This window comes from Rhinichthys klamathensis, unplaced genomic scaffold, assembly GCF_029890125.1.
Source record: "Rhinichthys klamathensis goyatoka isolate OS25496 unplaced genomic scaffold, OSU_Roscu_1.1 h1tg000810l_1, whole genome shotgun sequence".
NCBI classification, from domain to species: domain Eukaryota; kingdom Metazoa; phylum Chordata; class Actinopteri; order Cypriniformes; family Leuciscidae; genus Rhinichthys; species Rhinichthys klamathensis.
This window is the reverse complement of record NW_026607198.1, coordinates 1-13940: the sequence shown is the minus strand read 5'-3', so window position 1 is coordinate 13940 and position 13940 is coordinate 1. Positions and strand designations below refer to the sequence as shown.

Sequence of the window (13940 nt, the reverse complement as noted above, 5' to 3'; positions counted from 1 at the left end):
TGTCTGGCCAGTCGCTGGGGAAGAACTACTTAGTCGTGCGTTTCCTTAGGGGAGCTCGGAGGCTAAACCCTCCCAGGCCCCCTTCAGTCCCGACGTGGGACCTTTCCACGGTCCTGGAGGCCATGAAAGGCGCCCCGTTCGAGCCAATCCAGCCGGTGGACATGAAACACCTGTCGTTCAAAACAGTGTTTCTCATGGCTCTCGCTTCAGTGAAGCGCATAGGGGACTTGCGCTTCACTGAAGAGGTTTTCCCCTAGCGTAAGCTATTACGCAGTACTCGTTCCCTCTCTAGAGAGAACCGAGGTTACGTTAGTAACCGAGTACGTTATAAATGCATACTAATTTTTATTTTTTAACTAGAAAACAAGACAAAACACTGGATTTTTGTGCAGTGTATCTATTTTTGCATAGACCTCACTATATTCAGTTAAATAAATAAATATTTCTTAAATTCTAGTATATTAAATTAATAATAATAATAATAATAATAATATACAAATGAATTGATCTTATTATAGGATTATTATTTTTTTAAACACTGACTAAACATTTTTTTTGTGTGCGTGTGTGTGCAATATAACTACTATTTTTGGGATGTTTGATTGCCCAACAGACAGAAATCACAAATGTGATGCCTTAATAATAATAGAAAAATAATAGCACATCTCTCCTAAATAAGCTACACAATTTGAGGCAGGGTGACTTTACAGGCCAAAGTTTAATTCTTAGGGTTCGGGGTTTGTGTGACCTATAGTAATAAAATGGCCACTAAAAGCCTCAATACTTGATTCTGCGTGTCTATAAATCATTATTGTTCGTTCAGTGTTCACCAGGCAGAAAAACATCAATTCTTTCTTTTTTTCCTTCAGTCTGATTTCTGTTCTGGCTCAAACTACAATAACAGTAAATTAGCAACACTACTATATTACAAATATCCTGTGCAACAGGATGAAGGAAAAGCAGGCAGGGGAGGCCGTTAGTGGGGCGGTTGTAGCCAAGGTTTAAGTTAAGTGAATGCATGCATGTATGTATGCGTGTGTGTGTGTGTGTGTGTGTGTGTGTGTGTGTGTACACAGGGGCTCCATGAGGCAAAAGGAAGGAGCTCTTGAGTCGATGCCAACCGCCTTCTGCTCTCTGAGGTGACCCTACTCCGGCGATCATGCCGATTGTTCCGCAGTATGTCCACACACACACGCACACACACACACACACACACACACGAGGGGTAAAAACAGAGATGGCTCGGCTACTTCCACTGCTGATGTAAATAGTTCACCCAAAAAATAAAATACTGTCATTGTTTACTCTCCCTTATGACTTCATTTCTTCCACTGGAAACAAAACAATGTGCTGGTCCAGGGAATTACAATGAAAAGAGACAAAAATAAGAAACGGATGATTCATAAGTGATTCCTTCAGACTGGTTTTGTGAATCATAATAAAAGATTCATAAATAATAATAATCTGAATATGAATAACGGGCTTCGCCAGAGGGAAAGACCTCTTTACTCACACAAAACTATCGTATAACTTCAGGAGACTTGAAATAATTCACACAAATCATACTTTTATGATAATTTGAATGGTGCTTTTTGCTTTTTCTTCTGTTTGCAACTGCAAAAAAAATTATAAATAAAAAATGTAAATCTGCCCAATATCCTTTTGAGCTATACAGAAAAATAATAATAATACAAGACTGGAATGATTTGTGGTATAAGTAAATTACAATGTTTTCATTTTTCAGTAAACTATTCCTTCAACAGCCTGCCACTTACTGATACGTGAGGGTCCAAGTGACGACGATAAGCTCTACGCAAATCAAAACATGGTGGCGGTACACGTCTACAAGCCAATAAACCACGCGATTCTGAAGCAGACATAGGAGGATCCTCTGGCAGAGGCAGCGAATGGAGACACGTAGAGTTTAGTCCAGTTTTTGTCCACAAGCTCAGATAAAATGACTTATGGCAGAAAGCCAGATTAGGTGCTTTGTACTGTGGAAAGTTAACATTTTGACAAACAGGTTGTCAAGCGAGCACAGGGTTTACGGGATGTAATATTTAATAGGATAAAGAGCTAACATCTGACTTCATATAACTGGACCACTGTATAGCATGCAGTTAGTCACCTTCCAGGCATTGTGGAATGACACACACACACACACACACACACACACAAACAACACCATCATTGTATAATTAACTACCTGATATTTAAAAATAGCTAGAATCAGAAACAAAATCACGTTTTTTTACACACAAAAAGTCATCTGTTTACATTCAATTTCACATAAAGCAACAGTCTCTTTCTGGTTTAATATTTAAATTAAATCTAAAAACGAGCATTGCTAATTTTCAAGAGCTTTCATTAAATATCAAACCAGGTTAAACATTTACTTTATTGAGCCATGGTGCTCATACATATTGACCGTTTCCTCATTTTACTTCTCGTTTTCTGTCCTCTCTCAACTATAATATACATACACAACCGTTAAAAATTTAGGTTCGGTATGATTTTTCCATGCGCATAAAAGCTGCATTTTTTTAAATGTATATTGTGAAATATTCTTATATATATTAATATTATTAAATATTAATATATAAATAACTGTTTTTCTATTTGAATACATGTTAAAATGTAATTTATTCCTGTGATCAAAGCTGAATTTTCAGCATCATTACTCCAGTCTTCAGTGTCACATGATCTTCAGAAATCATTCTAATATGTGAATCTGCAGCACAAGAAACATGATTAATAATCTTATTATTATCAAAGTTAAAAACAGTTGTGCTGCTTAATATTTTTATGAAAACCATGATGCATATTTGAACAGAAAGTTCAAAAGAACAGTTTTATTTGAAATACAAATGTTTTGATACATTACAAATGCCTTTACTTTCACTTTGGATCAATTTAATGCATGCTTGCTGAATAAAAGTATTAAATTCCTTTATAATATATACTTAAACTTAAAATAAATTTAGCAGATATACACATTTAAAAAGTACAGTGTTAAATGGGCCAAAAATATTGATGACATTATTTGGTCTCTTAAGCTTTGTTCAATAAAATGCTCGGTAGCATAATAATGTAAATGCAAATCCTTCCTATCAAATCATAGCTGTTAAAAAAAAGACACGCCCATTGATATGTCCCATCCCAAATTCCTGCTGGAATAGGAAATACATTGACACAGCACAGAAAATTTGATAAACCATTACATAGGCTCTTCAAATGGGTCAACTTTCGACAAGAAGAGTCTTCTTCAGAGGCAAGAACTGAAAAATGTGGTCATGTGGATCTAATTCATGCTATGAAAGGAATTCAATCTTTCCTGAAGTACCGTAAGAGCATTAAAAAGCAACAGTGCTGTTAATCTGCTGATAATTAGCAGTGGGCTCTGAGAAACAGCATACAGCAGCGAAGCACTTACTGTAGATTTACAGCACACAGACGACCTCGGGACTGCGGGGTCAACGCTTTCTGTTACTCGTGAATCACTTTTTCTAATTTAAAGTGTTTAACAAGTACAGGTATTTAATCAGGATTTAAAGAATCAGCTTACACAGAAATGAACAATTTCACATCATTTACTTTCTCCCATGTCATTCCTATTTTTCTTAATATAACAATATGACTTGAAAGTGAGTAAATGATGAAAAATGTCATTTTGGGATGGCTTATTATCTTGCTCTCATAAGTAATTAAATGTCATCCACAGCGTGCAAACACTGCTCCAAGATGTAACCAGCAAACGTGGGCTGCTTAAGGATGTGTTCTGATTAAACATGTAATCTTGTGGCAGGATCTCACAGAACCACAGCCCAAAAGAATGTCTGAACCACAAACCTGGCATATCCAAGTCTAGCCGAGACACATCGGGTGTAGGAGTAACTAGGGGAAGTGTACGGTCATGTGCATAACAGGATTAAAATGATGTTAATTTGACCATAGTGTCCTACATGATGTCCCATTAAACTCTGAGAGACTGGGGCAGACAGCCCAAGTTATTACCCTGCTTTTAACATACTTCAGTGAAGGACAATAAAGCTTTGTTAAAACGTTTAATAGTGGATAACTGACCTCACGTTCCTGCTTACAGACATATGTACATTCAAACGCAAGTAAACAAACTCGATTTCTGAAGAAAATGTACACTCATTCTTGGTAATATTTTGTAATGTTTTTTGGAAAAAGACTTTGTGCTCACCGAAGCTGCATTTATTTTAACAGTACCATTGTGAAATTTTCTATTTGAATACATTTGAAAATATTCTTATTATCGTGACGATACTAATCATCACTCCAGTCTTCAGTGTCACATGATCCTTCAGAAATCATTCTAACATGCTGATTTGCCGCTCAAGAAACATTTGTTTATTATTATCAATGTCGAAAACAGTTCTACTGCTTTATATTACTGTGAAAACCATGTCAGGTTTCTTAGAAAGTTCAAAAGAACAGCATTTATTTGAAATAATTTAATTTTGTAACATTATAAATGTCTTTACTGTTACTTTTGATCAATTTAATGCATCCTTTTTGAATAAAATCATACATATCTTACCCCAAACTTTTGAAAGGTAGTGTAAGGGTAAAATGTAAGTGTTGTTTGTCTATACAAAACTCATCGCCAGGCCATTGTTCTGCAGTTTCTGGTAGTTCTGCAACAACATAGTAAGCATCCAAAAAACCCTGGCAACCCCACAGCAAATGTTTCGACACAGTGTCACAGAGATGAGTTTTTTTGTAAGGCAAGTTAAAAGTGTAAGACATTTTTATCATCTGATCACTTAGAAAAGTATAGCACACTTTTCACTCACCAATCCTTCCTAAAAGCAATTGCCCTCAAACTATATTTCAGTCAACGGCTCTTTATCTAACCCCTGTTACGCCAATATTTCCCTTCAAATGAAAATGTAAGTGTAGTTATAGTACAGCAGCAGGAATGATTCCTCCTGATTCCTGAGGAATGATTCCATCGGAGGTTACATGAAACTCAAACACACCTCTGAAAGCTGCACAAAGGCTGAAGTAAACATTAGTCACCATCCAGACAAAAGAAAACCACGCAGGTGAAATTGCGTCATGAAATTCAGACCATATGGTAATTAAGTCCATATTTTGACATCTCAGTGATATGAGTCAATAAATATGCTGGAGTACATACAGTTTTTAGATCAGTATTCCTTTCAGAGTCTTAATTTTATTCTGTTTTATCAACATTCATCTGTTATTCTACATTAAAACAAAAAATGGTTCAGTCATGCCCATTGGAAATCTAATGTGTTCAATATTAAAAGACTTACCGCGGTAGACAGTCTGGACGCAAGGGTCATCTCCAGGTTTCCTTTCAGGCCCAGGAGAGCAGGCACCAGGATAAAGACTTCAGTCACCTCTGTGAATACCGTCCAATGCTATTGAGAAAGAGAAACTTTTTAGCTAGAAGCATCACTAACCATTAAAGCCTAACAACAACTAGAGATCTAAGCCATGTTGGAACTAAAGACCGTGATCCCATGTTTGTGATCTTCTCAATTATCTCACAATGTTCTCCTATCAGCCAAGACACCAAAAGATCTCAATATAAATATCCTGTTGGTCTTTTTACTTTTATGTTTTAACTTGTAGGGCTATCATTTTTAAATAGGGAAATCAGAACTTGCAAAATAATCATGACAATCAATAATCAAACATGAAAAAGATTTGTAATAAGATTGTGGATCTTGATCCAGCCAGAAAAAAAAATAGTTATTAGTGCTGTCAAATTGATGAATCGTGATTAATCGCATTTAACATAAAAGTTTGTAATATACAGGATTACGTGTGTGTGTGTGTGCAAATATATATATATATATATATATATATAAATTACTTTAATGTTAGATGTGATTAATCAATTAATAGATTTGAGAGCGCTAATAGTTATATGATATTATTACCTAATATGAACTAATTCACATATTATAGCTCTGCATTTTAATTTTTTTACTGAATTTTAGGACAAAGTTTATACAGAAAACTCAAATATATCTCCCGAACTACGAAAGAGCAACCATGAAATCATCTTCTGTGGAATCCTTGCATGTGAGATTAAACACTAAAAAACAAACACACTGTTCCATTTATAACAAAGTTTCCAAGGGGAAACGCTCTGATAACACCGAACTTATCATCTGCCAATGTTAAACTCGGGCCAATTTCAGGTCTATTGACGCCTCCGTCCATTTGAACCTCTTCCAAGCACCCGACTTGAGATGTCTGACCAAGTTGATGACTCTGGTAACTGGCAGGCTGTTTTTTTTCCATTAGGCTGCGGTGCCTTCGATGCAATGCAGCAGCAGGCAGTGTAGATCAATACATAGATGGAGAGCTTATCTTTAGACCCATTCCCACTGGTGCACAGCAATTACAGGCCTGACACTGACTAGCTAAATCAATTCTAGCAGCATCTTGTCAGCACATGGAGAGAGTGAGAAAGTGTGGCGGGCGCTGCTAACGTAACGTTAGAGAAAAAGTGAACGGTAAACATAACACACAACAACACAAAATCTCCTACAAATAGCAGCAAAAAGCAGTAGTTAAGGAGTTTGAGCGGTGCAGCTTCCAGTAGGCGGGTTTTAATGACCGTTTCTTTTTCCTTGAGTCTTTGGCAGTGCAGGGGCCACTTTTAAAAAAGGACGAACATCAATTGGGAGCTGGCGCCCAGCCACTTTGTCTTCGGTTCCCTTTGACTGAACCTCCTCTACTCTGTCTATCTCCCTCCCCCAGAACGATGTTGTCTTCAGGGAACAGAGCAGTCCTGGCTAATGCCTCCATGTGCCTCCCAGGGTTCTGCGAACTTGACGCACAGAAGTGCAGGCATGCAACCAGAGGGGGGCTCGGATTGCAGGATTGTGTAATGTTGGCTGGCAACGCTCCTCGGTTCCAGCACCTTGGTCTCCAAGGCTCAGAGTATAAGGTCACAGAGGAATTCTGAAGACACACTACCAACCTGGGGTGTGTTTAACACCGGTGAACCTGCAGTGATCTATGTGCATGCTAAGATTTGCAAGATAAACTTGTCATATGGCTTGTCAAGCTTATATGGTTTTTTTTCGCAACAATTTTGGTTCCCAATTAACCTTACAGTGGACAGTTCTTAAAAGAAACTTTTTTTTTGAAAATCTAAAGAACCCTTTTCCACTATAAAGAACCTTTGGTGTGAAGGAAAAGTTCCATGGATGTTAATGGATCTTTATGAAACCACAGATGCCAATAAAAATCTTTATTTTTAAGAGTGTCTATTGACTGTCTATCTTCTGTGGAAAACAAAAGAAGATGTTTTAAAGTCCCTGACTTTCACTGTATGGAAAAATACTGAGACATTTTTCAAAATATCTTCTTTTATGTTCTGTGGAAGAAAGACACATGAGGTTTTCAACATTTATGGGTAAACTATCCCTTTAATAATCTGGAAATTGTCTGGAAAATGTGATTAGTGCTTAACCATCGCTCATTAACAATTTTGCTTGTTAATTTTTCCTATGCGTCTTCTATTGAGATCTTAATGGTTGCAACGAGGTATTGTGGGTTGCTTACTTACTGAAAACAAAACAAGCTGTAAACAGATCTAGATATGGCAAAAGTCCTTCAATTTAAGTCTATGGGACATTTTTCCAAGGTTTTTTGTCAATCAGGGAAACATTTTAATGCCAGGTTCAGACTACATCATATTTTTGTCTGTTACATTAGTCACTGTGTCAGATTATGCGATTTTGACTGTGTCGTGGACAAGAAACACCTCAGACTACACGTTTCTTCCCGACCAATTATCGCTTGCCGTCTTTAACGGCGTGCGTGATGTCATTGAGACGGTGGAACTAGCGACTGACTTCCGGAAACAAGAACGTAACAAACAGCCTAAACTAAAAATTTAAATTGAAAATATAAAAATAAAAGCTAGTTTAAATATGAATAAAAACCTAAATACCTAGCATTTAATAACACTGCCAACAATTTGGGACAAACAACACATCATAGATAAATAAAGATAAATATTAAAGGGATTGGAGCCACTGTAAACCAGGGTTGTCCGGTTGGAACTGAACTCTGCAGGACGGTAGATCTCCAAGAACAGGATTAGGCACTCCTACACTAAATCCAAAGTAATATTGACACTAGCCTTGGCAACGCCACTAAATAATCACATCAAATCTTACATGCTAATTATTCAAGGAAATTAGATGATTTATGCGTGTTCGCAAACAGAACAAGTCACTAGTTTGATCTTTGAGACACTAGGAGAGAAAAGAGGTACAATTTCTCTGCACCTGTTCCTGACCACAGTTACTCCACAGGACGTCTGGCACACAACTTGCCGTTTGCACGTGAAATCAGTCAACTGCACTCGTGAATAATAGACGCCGATCATGTGATCAAACATTAAATTGAGCAACACAGAAACTTACAGTAAGATCTCAGCACACGGAGGGTAAGGACAGGACATTATGCTTGTCTGTCTGCATTCAAATCTGTCAAAATGCGATGACGATGAATGTGGTAAACCCTAACAGGATTCCTGTCCGGCCTTAATGTTTAGTCTGTCGTCCTTGTGGTAAAAATAGTTTTTCACACATTCAAACTTCAGCACAAACAGGTCTGACAAGAGTTTTTCTAGCACAATACATTCCACATCAGCAGGCTAAAAGGCGAAATCACCAAGTCGGCTGAAAAACAAGTTTCCATGCTGGTTAAGACTACAAAGGGTGTGGAGCTGTAGTGAGCTAAAACCTCATACATGCTGTACGTGAACAACAACTAGTGAACTCTCTTCCACACAATTGGTAATAAAATGTCTTTACGCCAATCCATAGGTCTACACCCTTTCCTCAGAAAACAACAATAAGTAATAAACAATCACTCTTTGGATTTCAAATATGTGATTTCTATCGTTTACTGAGGAAACTGAGGAAGTGAGGTAAGTATTACATGGAACAAGACACCTCTTCAGAGAATCTGTACGCACACTGTTTTTGAAAAAAACTAAAAAAAACATAAAACACATGGTTATCCATTCTTGCATCTAGTACCCAGGGTACAACAGAAAGTCATATGTCTATCTGTAGAATAGTGCATTTTCAGTAGGTAGTACAGATACAGTACAGCACTGTGGAATTAGAGCAGCCAAGAGTAAAAAAGGTTTGAGCTAAATGTGAATGTGATATGACTGCCACTAAGACACTTAACTTATTGACTTTATAGACTGACCTTAAAAAAATATTCAACCTGTTAGCCAAGATGTGCTTATTTTTAAACAGACCAAACGTAAAAACAAGCACATACATGATTGCATTAAGTACTGGAAATCAATCAATCAATCAATCAATCTATCTATCTATCTATCTATCTATCTATCTATCTATCTATCTATCTATCTATCTATCTATCTATCTATCTATCTATCTATCTATCTATCTATCTATCTATCTATCTATCTATCTATCTATCTATCCCGTGGCAATGTATCACTGTTGGAAAATAGACCCAAGGTAGATTTCCATTATTTATAGACCTTACACATCCTCTAAATAAAAATCAACACCATTACACCCTTCCACGTGCTGTTGAGGACAAGGGAACCCCTTAGAATGGAGCAGCACATGCTCACTGCTTATTTGGAAAGAACTTGATGCAAGCAACCAGCATCTGAAGAGCGTAGGACATGCTCATTTGAAAAACTCTTGACTGATGGGCTTTCTGTCAATGGCATCACAAGCATGCAAAACCTCAGAATATGTCACAATTAGTTTTACTTCTGACATTTGTACTGTACATGTTAGGCTTTGATGTAGAGCTTCTTTTCAATAAACAAGATACACAATACTGAAAAGTCTTTTTGGATAAAAAATAAATATATTCCAGAACAAAATATTCTCATAATATTCCAATACTGGAATTTTTTCCACATATTTTCCTCCAGAATCTTTTTTAATTATTTGAAATGTTTTGTTTTGTCTCCAACATTTACACTAAACACAAGGAAATTTGGTTTTACTCACCTGAACAATGTCCAGAACCATGCCAGCTGCAACTGTCCCAAACCCTGCCAGCAGGAAAGGGAACAAAACCTGGAGTCCAATGGAGAAGGACGTTTCCTTCAGTGGAGCCGGTGGCACCGGGCTTTGGTCCGTACTAGTGTCATCACTCTCATTGCTTTGGCTGGCGTTCTCCAGGAGTGCGTCCTCTTCCCTCTGACCCTTCGCGTTGGCCCGACAGTCGAGGACCACCATGTCCGGCCGCTCGTTCTCCTGATCACCGTCCGGTAAGGAGGTCACCTCTGTGAGTTCGTACTCCCCGGGAGTCTGCGGCACCTCCTCGGGGTTGTCGGGTAGTATTACCGGATGGACAGACCCATTGGATTGGTGGTATGCCGGCGGCGCCCCCTCCTTCTTCATCTCTATCCTTTCCGTCCCGGTGGACATGTCGGACAGTTTGTCTTGATCTTTCGACCAGAGTACCATGCGGAGGCCTTAGGATGAAAAGTGTCAATTAAGAAGAAATTAAGAAGCTTGAAGGTCTTACTTAAGTTTAGATCAGCCGTTCACCTGATCTCTGGAGATAGTTTATCCCATTAAAGACGGCTGGTGCTGATAAATGAGTCTACAGGTCGAGGAAGAGAGGCAGGTGCGTTCCCCGTCTCCAGGTTTGTGTAAGATCCTGCCTGAACTTGGGTAGCATGCAAATTATGTTCCCCATTCAAAGCAAATTTTCCTTTAAGACAACAACAGAAAGCCACATGTTAGCCTGTGTGCAAAAAAAGAAAGAATCCAAGTGAGTTATACTTCACAAAAGTAACAAAGCTGATGTCCTGTAAGTGCAAAATGTCACAAAAATGAACGAGAAAAATGGGTTCTGAGGGTCCTAATGAACGTCCGATGCTTGTGTCTCTTGAAGGCATCTATATAACTTTCCAACCAGCGCTGGGCAGTTTGAGGGCTGGAGGCGTCTCACTTTACACCACGTGGTAAAATGTTTTTTGAAATGTATTTAAAGGTCTCTGGAGCCAGAGTACTGTTACGACTCACTGAAATGCCTGAGTCTGATAAGGTCGACTTGTCACCTGCCAAAGGAAATGACACCTATTATAACTTTTTTAATGATTTAAGCTAAAAAAAACTACTTTCTTCAGTTTGGATCAGAATTTCAGATAGATATACTGCAGCTATATCAACCTACTAAATTATAAACGTAAGTTTAACTGCTGCCTTAATTTTTAATTGAATGTGAGTGAAGACCTTTTTTCTACTTTGAATTGAATGACTTAATAAAACCAAGCTAAAAAATGCAAACCCCCTAAAGAAATTACACATTACAAATAATGAAATATTTTCCACATAATAACATGATGAAAACTTCACGATAGATAGATAGATAGATAGATAGATAGATAGATAGATAGATAGATAGATAGATAGATAGATAGATAGATAGATAGATAGATAGATAGATAGATAGATAGATAGATAGATAGATAGATAGATAGAAATCAAAACCGACAGTGATTAGAAAACATTAAAAACCGGCTTCGCTATGCAGTTTCATTACAAACACGTCACGGCAAATATGACTGGACTCACTTTCCGCCGGACGTAAAAAGTTCATAAACTGACTATGACGTGATATACTTTTAAACATGAGTCAGGACGAAAAATTCTGGGCGATCCTTGAGAGAAACGAGCACCCAGAAACGTCTTTTCGGGACGGCAGAAAGAAGGGAGTATACGAGCCAACAACAATTTGCTCATTACCTCCGCACTGAAACAAAATCCCTACTTAGTAGTCCGATCAAATCCAGCGCAGCATGGGACGACGTAAATTAACACGGCTTGGTGCTACTTCACACGTATATCCTTCAGTAAAGAAAGTTTATTCCATTCATTTAATACTTATTCTACACTTTATACAAATTGAAACAAAGTGGCAAAAACAGTCGCTGTTTTTCAGGGCAAAACAGTGCAAACTTGTGTAACAGTATTTGGCACTTCTTCTGTGGTTCTGTCGAGTACTTAAAGTTCAGCAAGAACCCCATTAAACCCCATTTTGGGTCTATAAGGTCCTTGCGCTACTATGCGGTTTCGTTTGAATTATAAGTTCTTTCAGTTCTCTAAAAATACTTTACATCATACGATGGGTGATTGACGTTTACAGATGACTTGCTGAAGATAAACTATAGAATAAAGTTCTTTGTGGAACTTCTGCTATAGGGTAAAAAAAAAATCTTTATTTTCTAATTGAAATCTTTACATTTAAAAAAAAAAATATATATATATATATACAATTGGATAGTTTTAAATATTTTACACAACCAATGTATATTAGACCATGAGTTAATCACGTGTGATTTATGGCTTTTAAACACATTATTAGAATAGACATACGCCAATGGGCCAAAATAGCCTACATAAACTACAATTAAACAGATATTATGTGGCATATCATGTAACAATGTGGTATTAAAACTGCAGGTAAATGAATCACCTCTGGTCCTACCTTGGTTTGAAGACACTGCGGACCTGCTGTCATTCTCCTGTCACTACTGGCGGATCTCTGCCCTTATCTATGGTTATGGAGCCGGACCGTGATTAATCAATAACCTCTCGACTGAGGCTGTCAACTCCGATCCGTTACATTGTTCCATTTGACACGCGCTCGTTCCTGCGCATCTATATGACAGGAGGAAGTCGCGAGGCGGGCGACGCTGAGGAAAAATTCGAATCCTACTATGGAAAACGCTTAGCTCATGAATATCTAATCGATCTCACAGGCGTTGCTTGGTAACTGTTCCGGAGCGTCTAGTCACGCAACGTAATTATTATTCACGAACCCGAGCCTTCTCCCTAGTGGGATTCGTTCCTTCGTGAACTGACTAGAGCAGAGTTTTATTTTCAGCCAATCAGAAAGCGGAGCGTCACGGTACTAATTAACATTCATGAGACAAGCCTTCGCTGTAGTAGGCCAAGAAGGGATCGCGTGTGTGTTAATATGTGTTCATTTACAAGCATCAGGAAGCGCAGCTGATTCTAATTTAACAACACCCTGGATAATCATTGAAACGAAATATGTCTGTCTTCCTGAAACTGTTTCCGAGGGCTGTAATACATTCACTGTCTGCACCCTAATGCACCCATAGACAATGAATACATATTATTAATCTTCATACTAGAGGGAACTCTAGTTAATTGCTATTAAATTGCCAGAAATAAATTGAGTTACCTGCAGAGACAAATAAAATGAATGTAAAAGAAACATCTGTTCTGTGGAAAGGTGCATTAGATCCATCATTAAACTACAGAGAGCACAGAATTTTTCTATTCAGTTAATGCAAAAAAAAAAAAAGAATACTAACGGATTAGAAAAAAAATGCTGCTGCCTTAAATTTTAAATAGCCTACAATCAACTTGAATGTTTAAATAATTTCAACTTAAATTACATTAAACTGACTTTTAAAATATAAGTTGAATCTTACACAACTTGAAAATAAATTGCTATAAAAAGTAGAAAATTTAGTTAAGCAAACTTGGCATAACTTATTGATCACATATTTTTTACAGTATATTTTTATTATAGATATTTGTATATAATACATGGTAACATAGCCTATGACGTTTTAAATATGCAGAAACAAAAACATTGACTTAAAGAACCTACAATAGAACATTACAACATTTTGATCTCACATGAACCCTGTAACCAACTCAAGAACTTTATAGACAAAATAATAGGGCTCCAAAGAACAATGGAAGGATCTTTATCGTTTAGTATATGATTTAAAAGTGCAATTTTCTAAACTTTTCTTTCTAGTACATGGAATATAAGCCTCAGCCCTGAGAAGTCGCGCGTGGCTTTATTCTGAGAGCTATCAGGATGATAGGAAGCTGGCCAACCGGGACTCCACAACA

The 13940-nt window shown here is 37.4% G+C and overlaps 1 protein-coding gene across 3 annotated transcripts in view; it reads right to left on the bottom strand.

Annotated features, from left to right (window-relative positions):
- slc41a1 (solute carrier family 41 member 1) overlaps positions 1-12715 on the bottom strand; it is a 30171-nt gene extending 17456 nt beyond the window's left edge. Inside the window, exons 1-4 of one of the 3 annotated variants that reach the window (XM_056243562.1) lie at positions 12532-12715; positions 11067-11101; positions 10041-10752; positions 5310-5417 (exon numbers count right to left, since the gene is read on the bottom strand). In XM_056243562.1, coding sequence (XP_056099537.1) covers positions 5310-5417; positions 10041-10502 — 570 coding nt within the window. In that variant the 5' untranslated portion in view covers positions 10503-10752; positions 11067-11101; positions 12532-12715. The remainder of the gene's footprint in view (positions 1-5309; positions 5418-10040; positions 10753-11066; positions 11102-12531) is intronic. The other 2 variants (XM_056243561.1, XM_056243560.1) reach the window with 2 other exon arrangements.
- Between the last annotated feature and the right edge of the window lie 1225 nt (positions 12716-13940).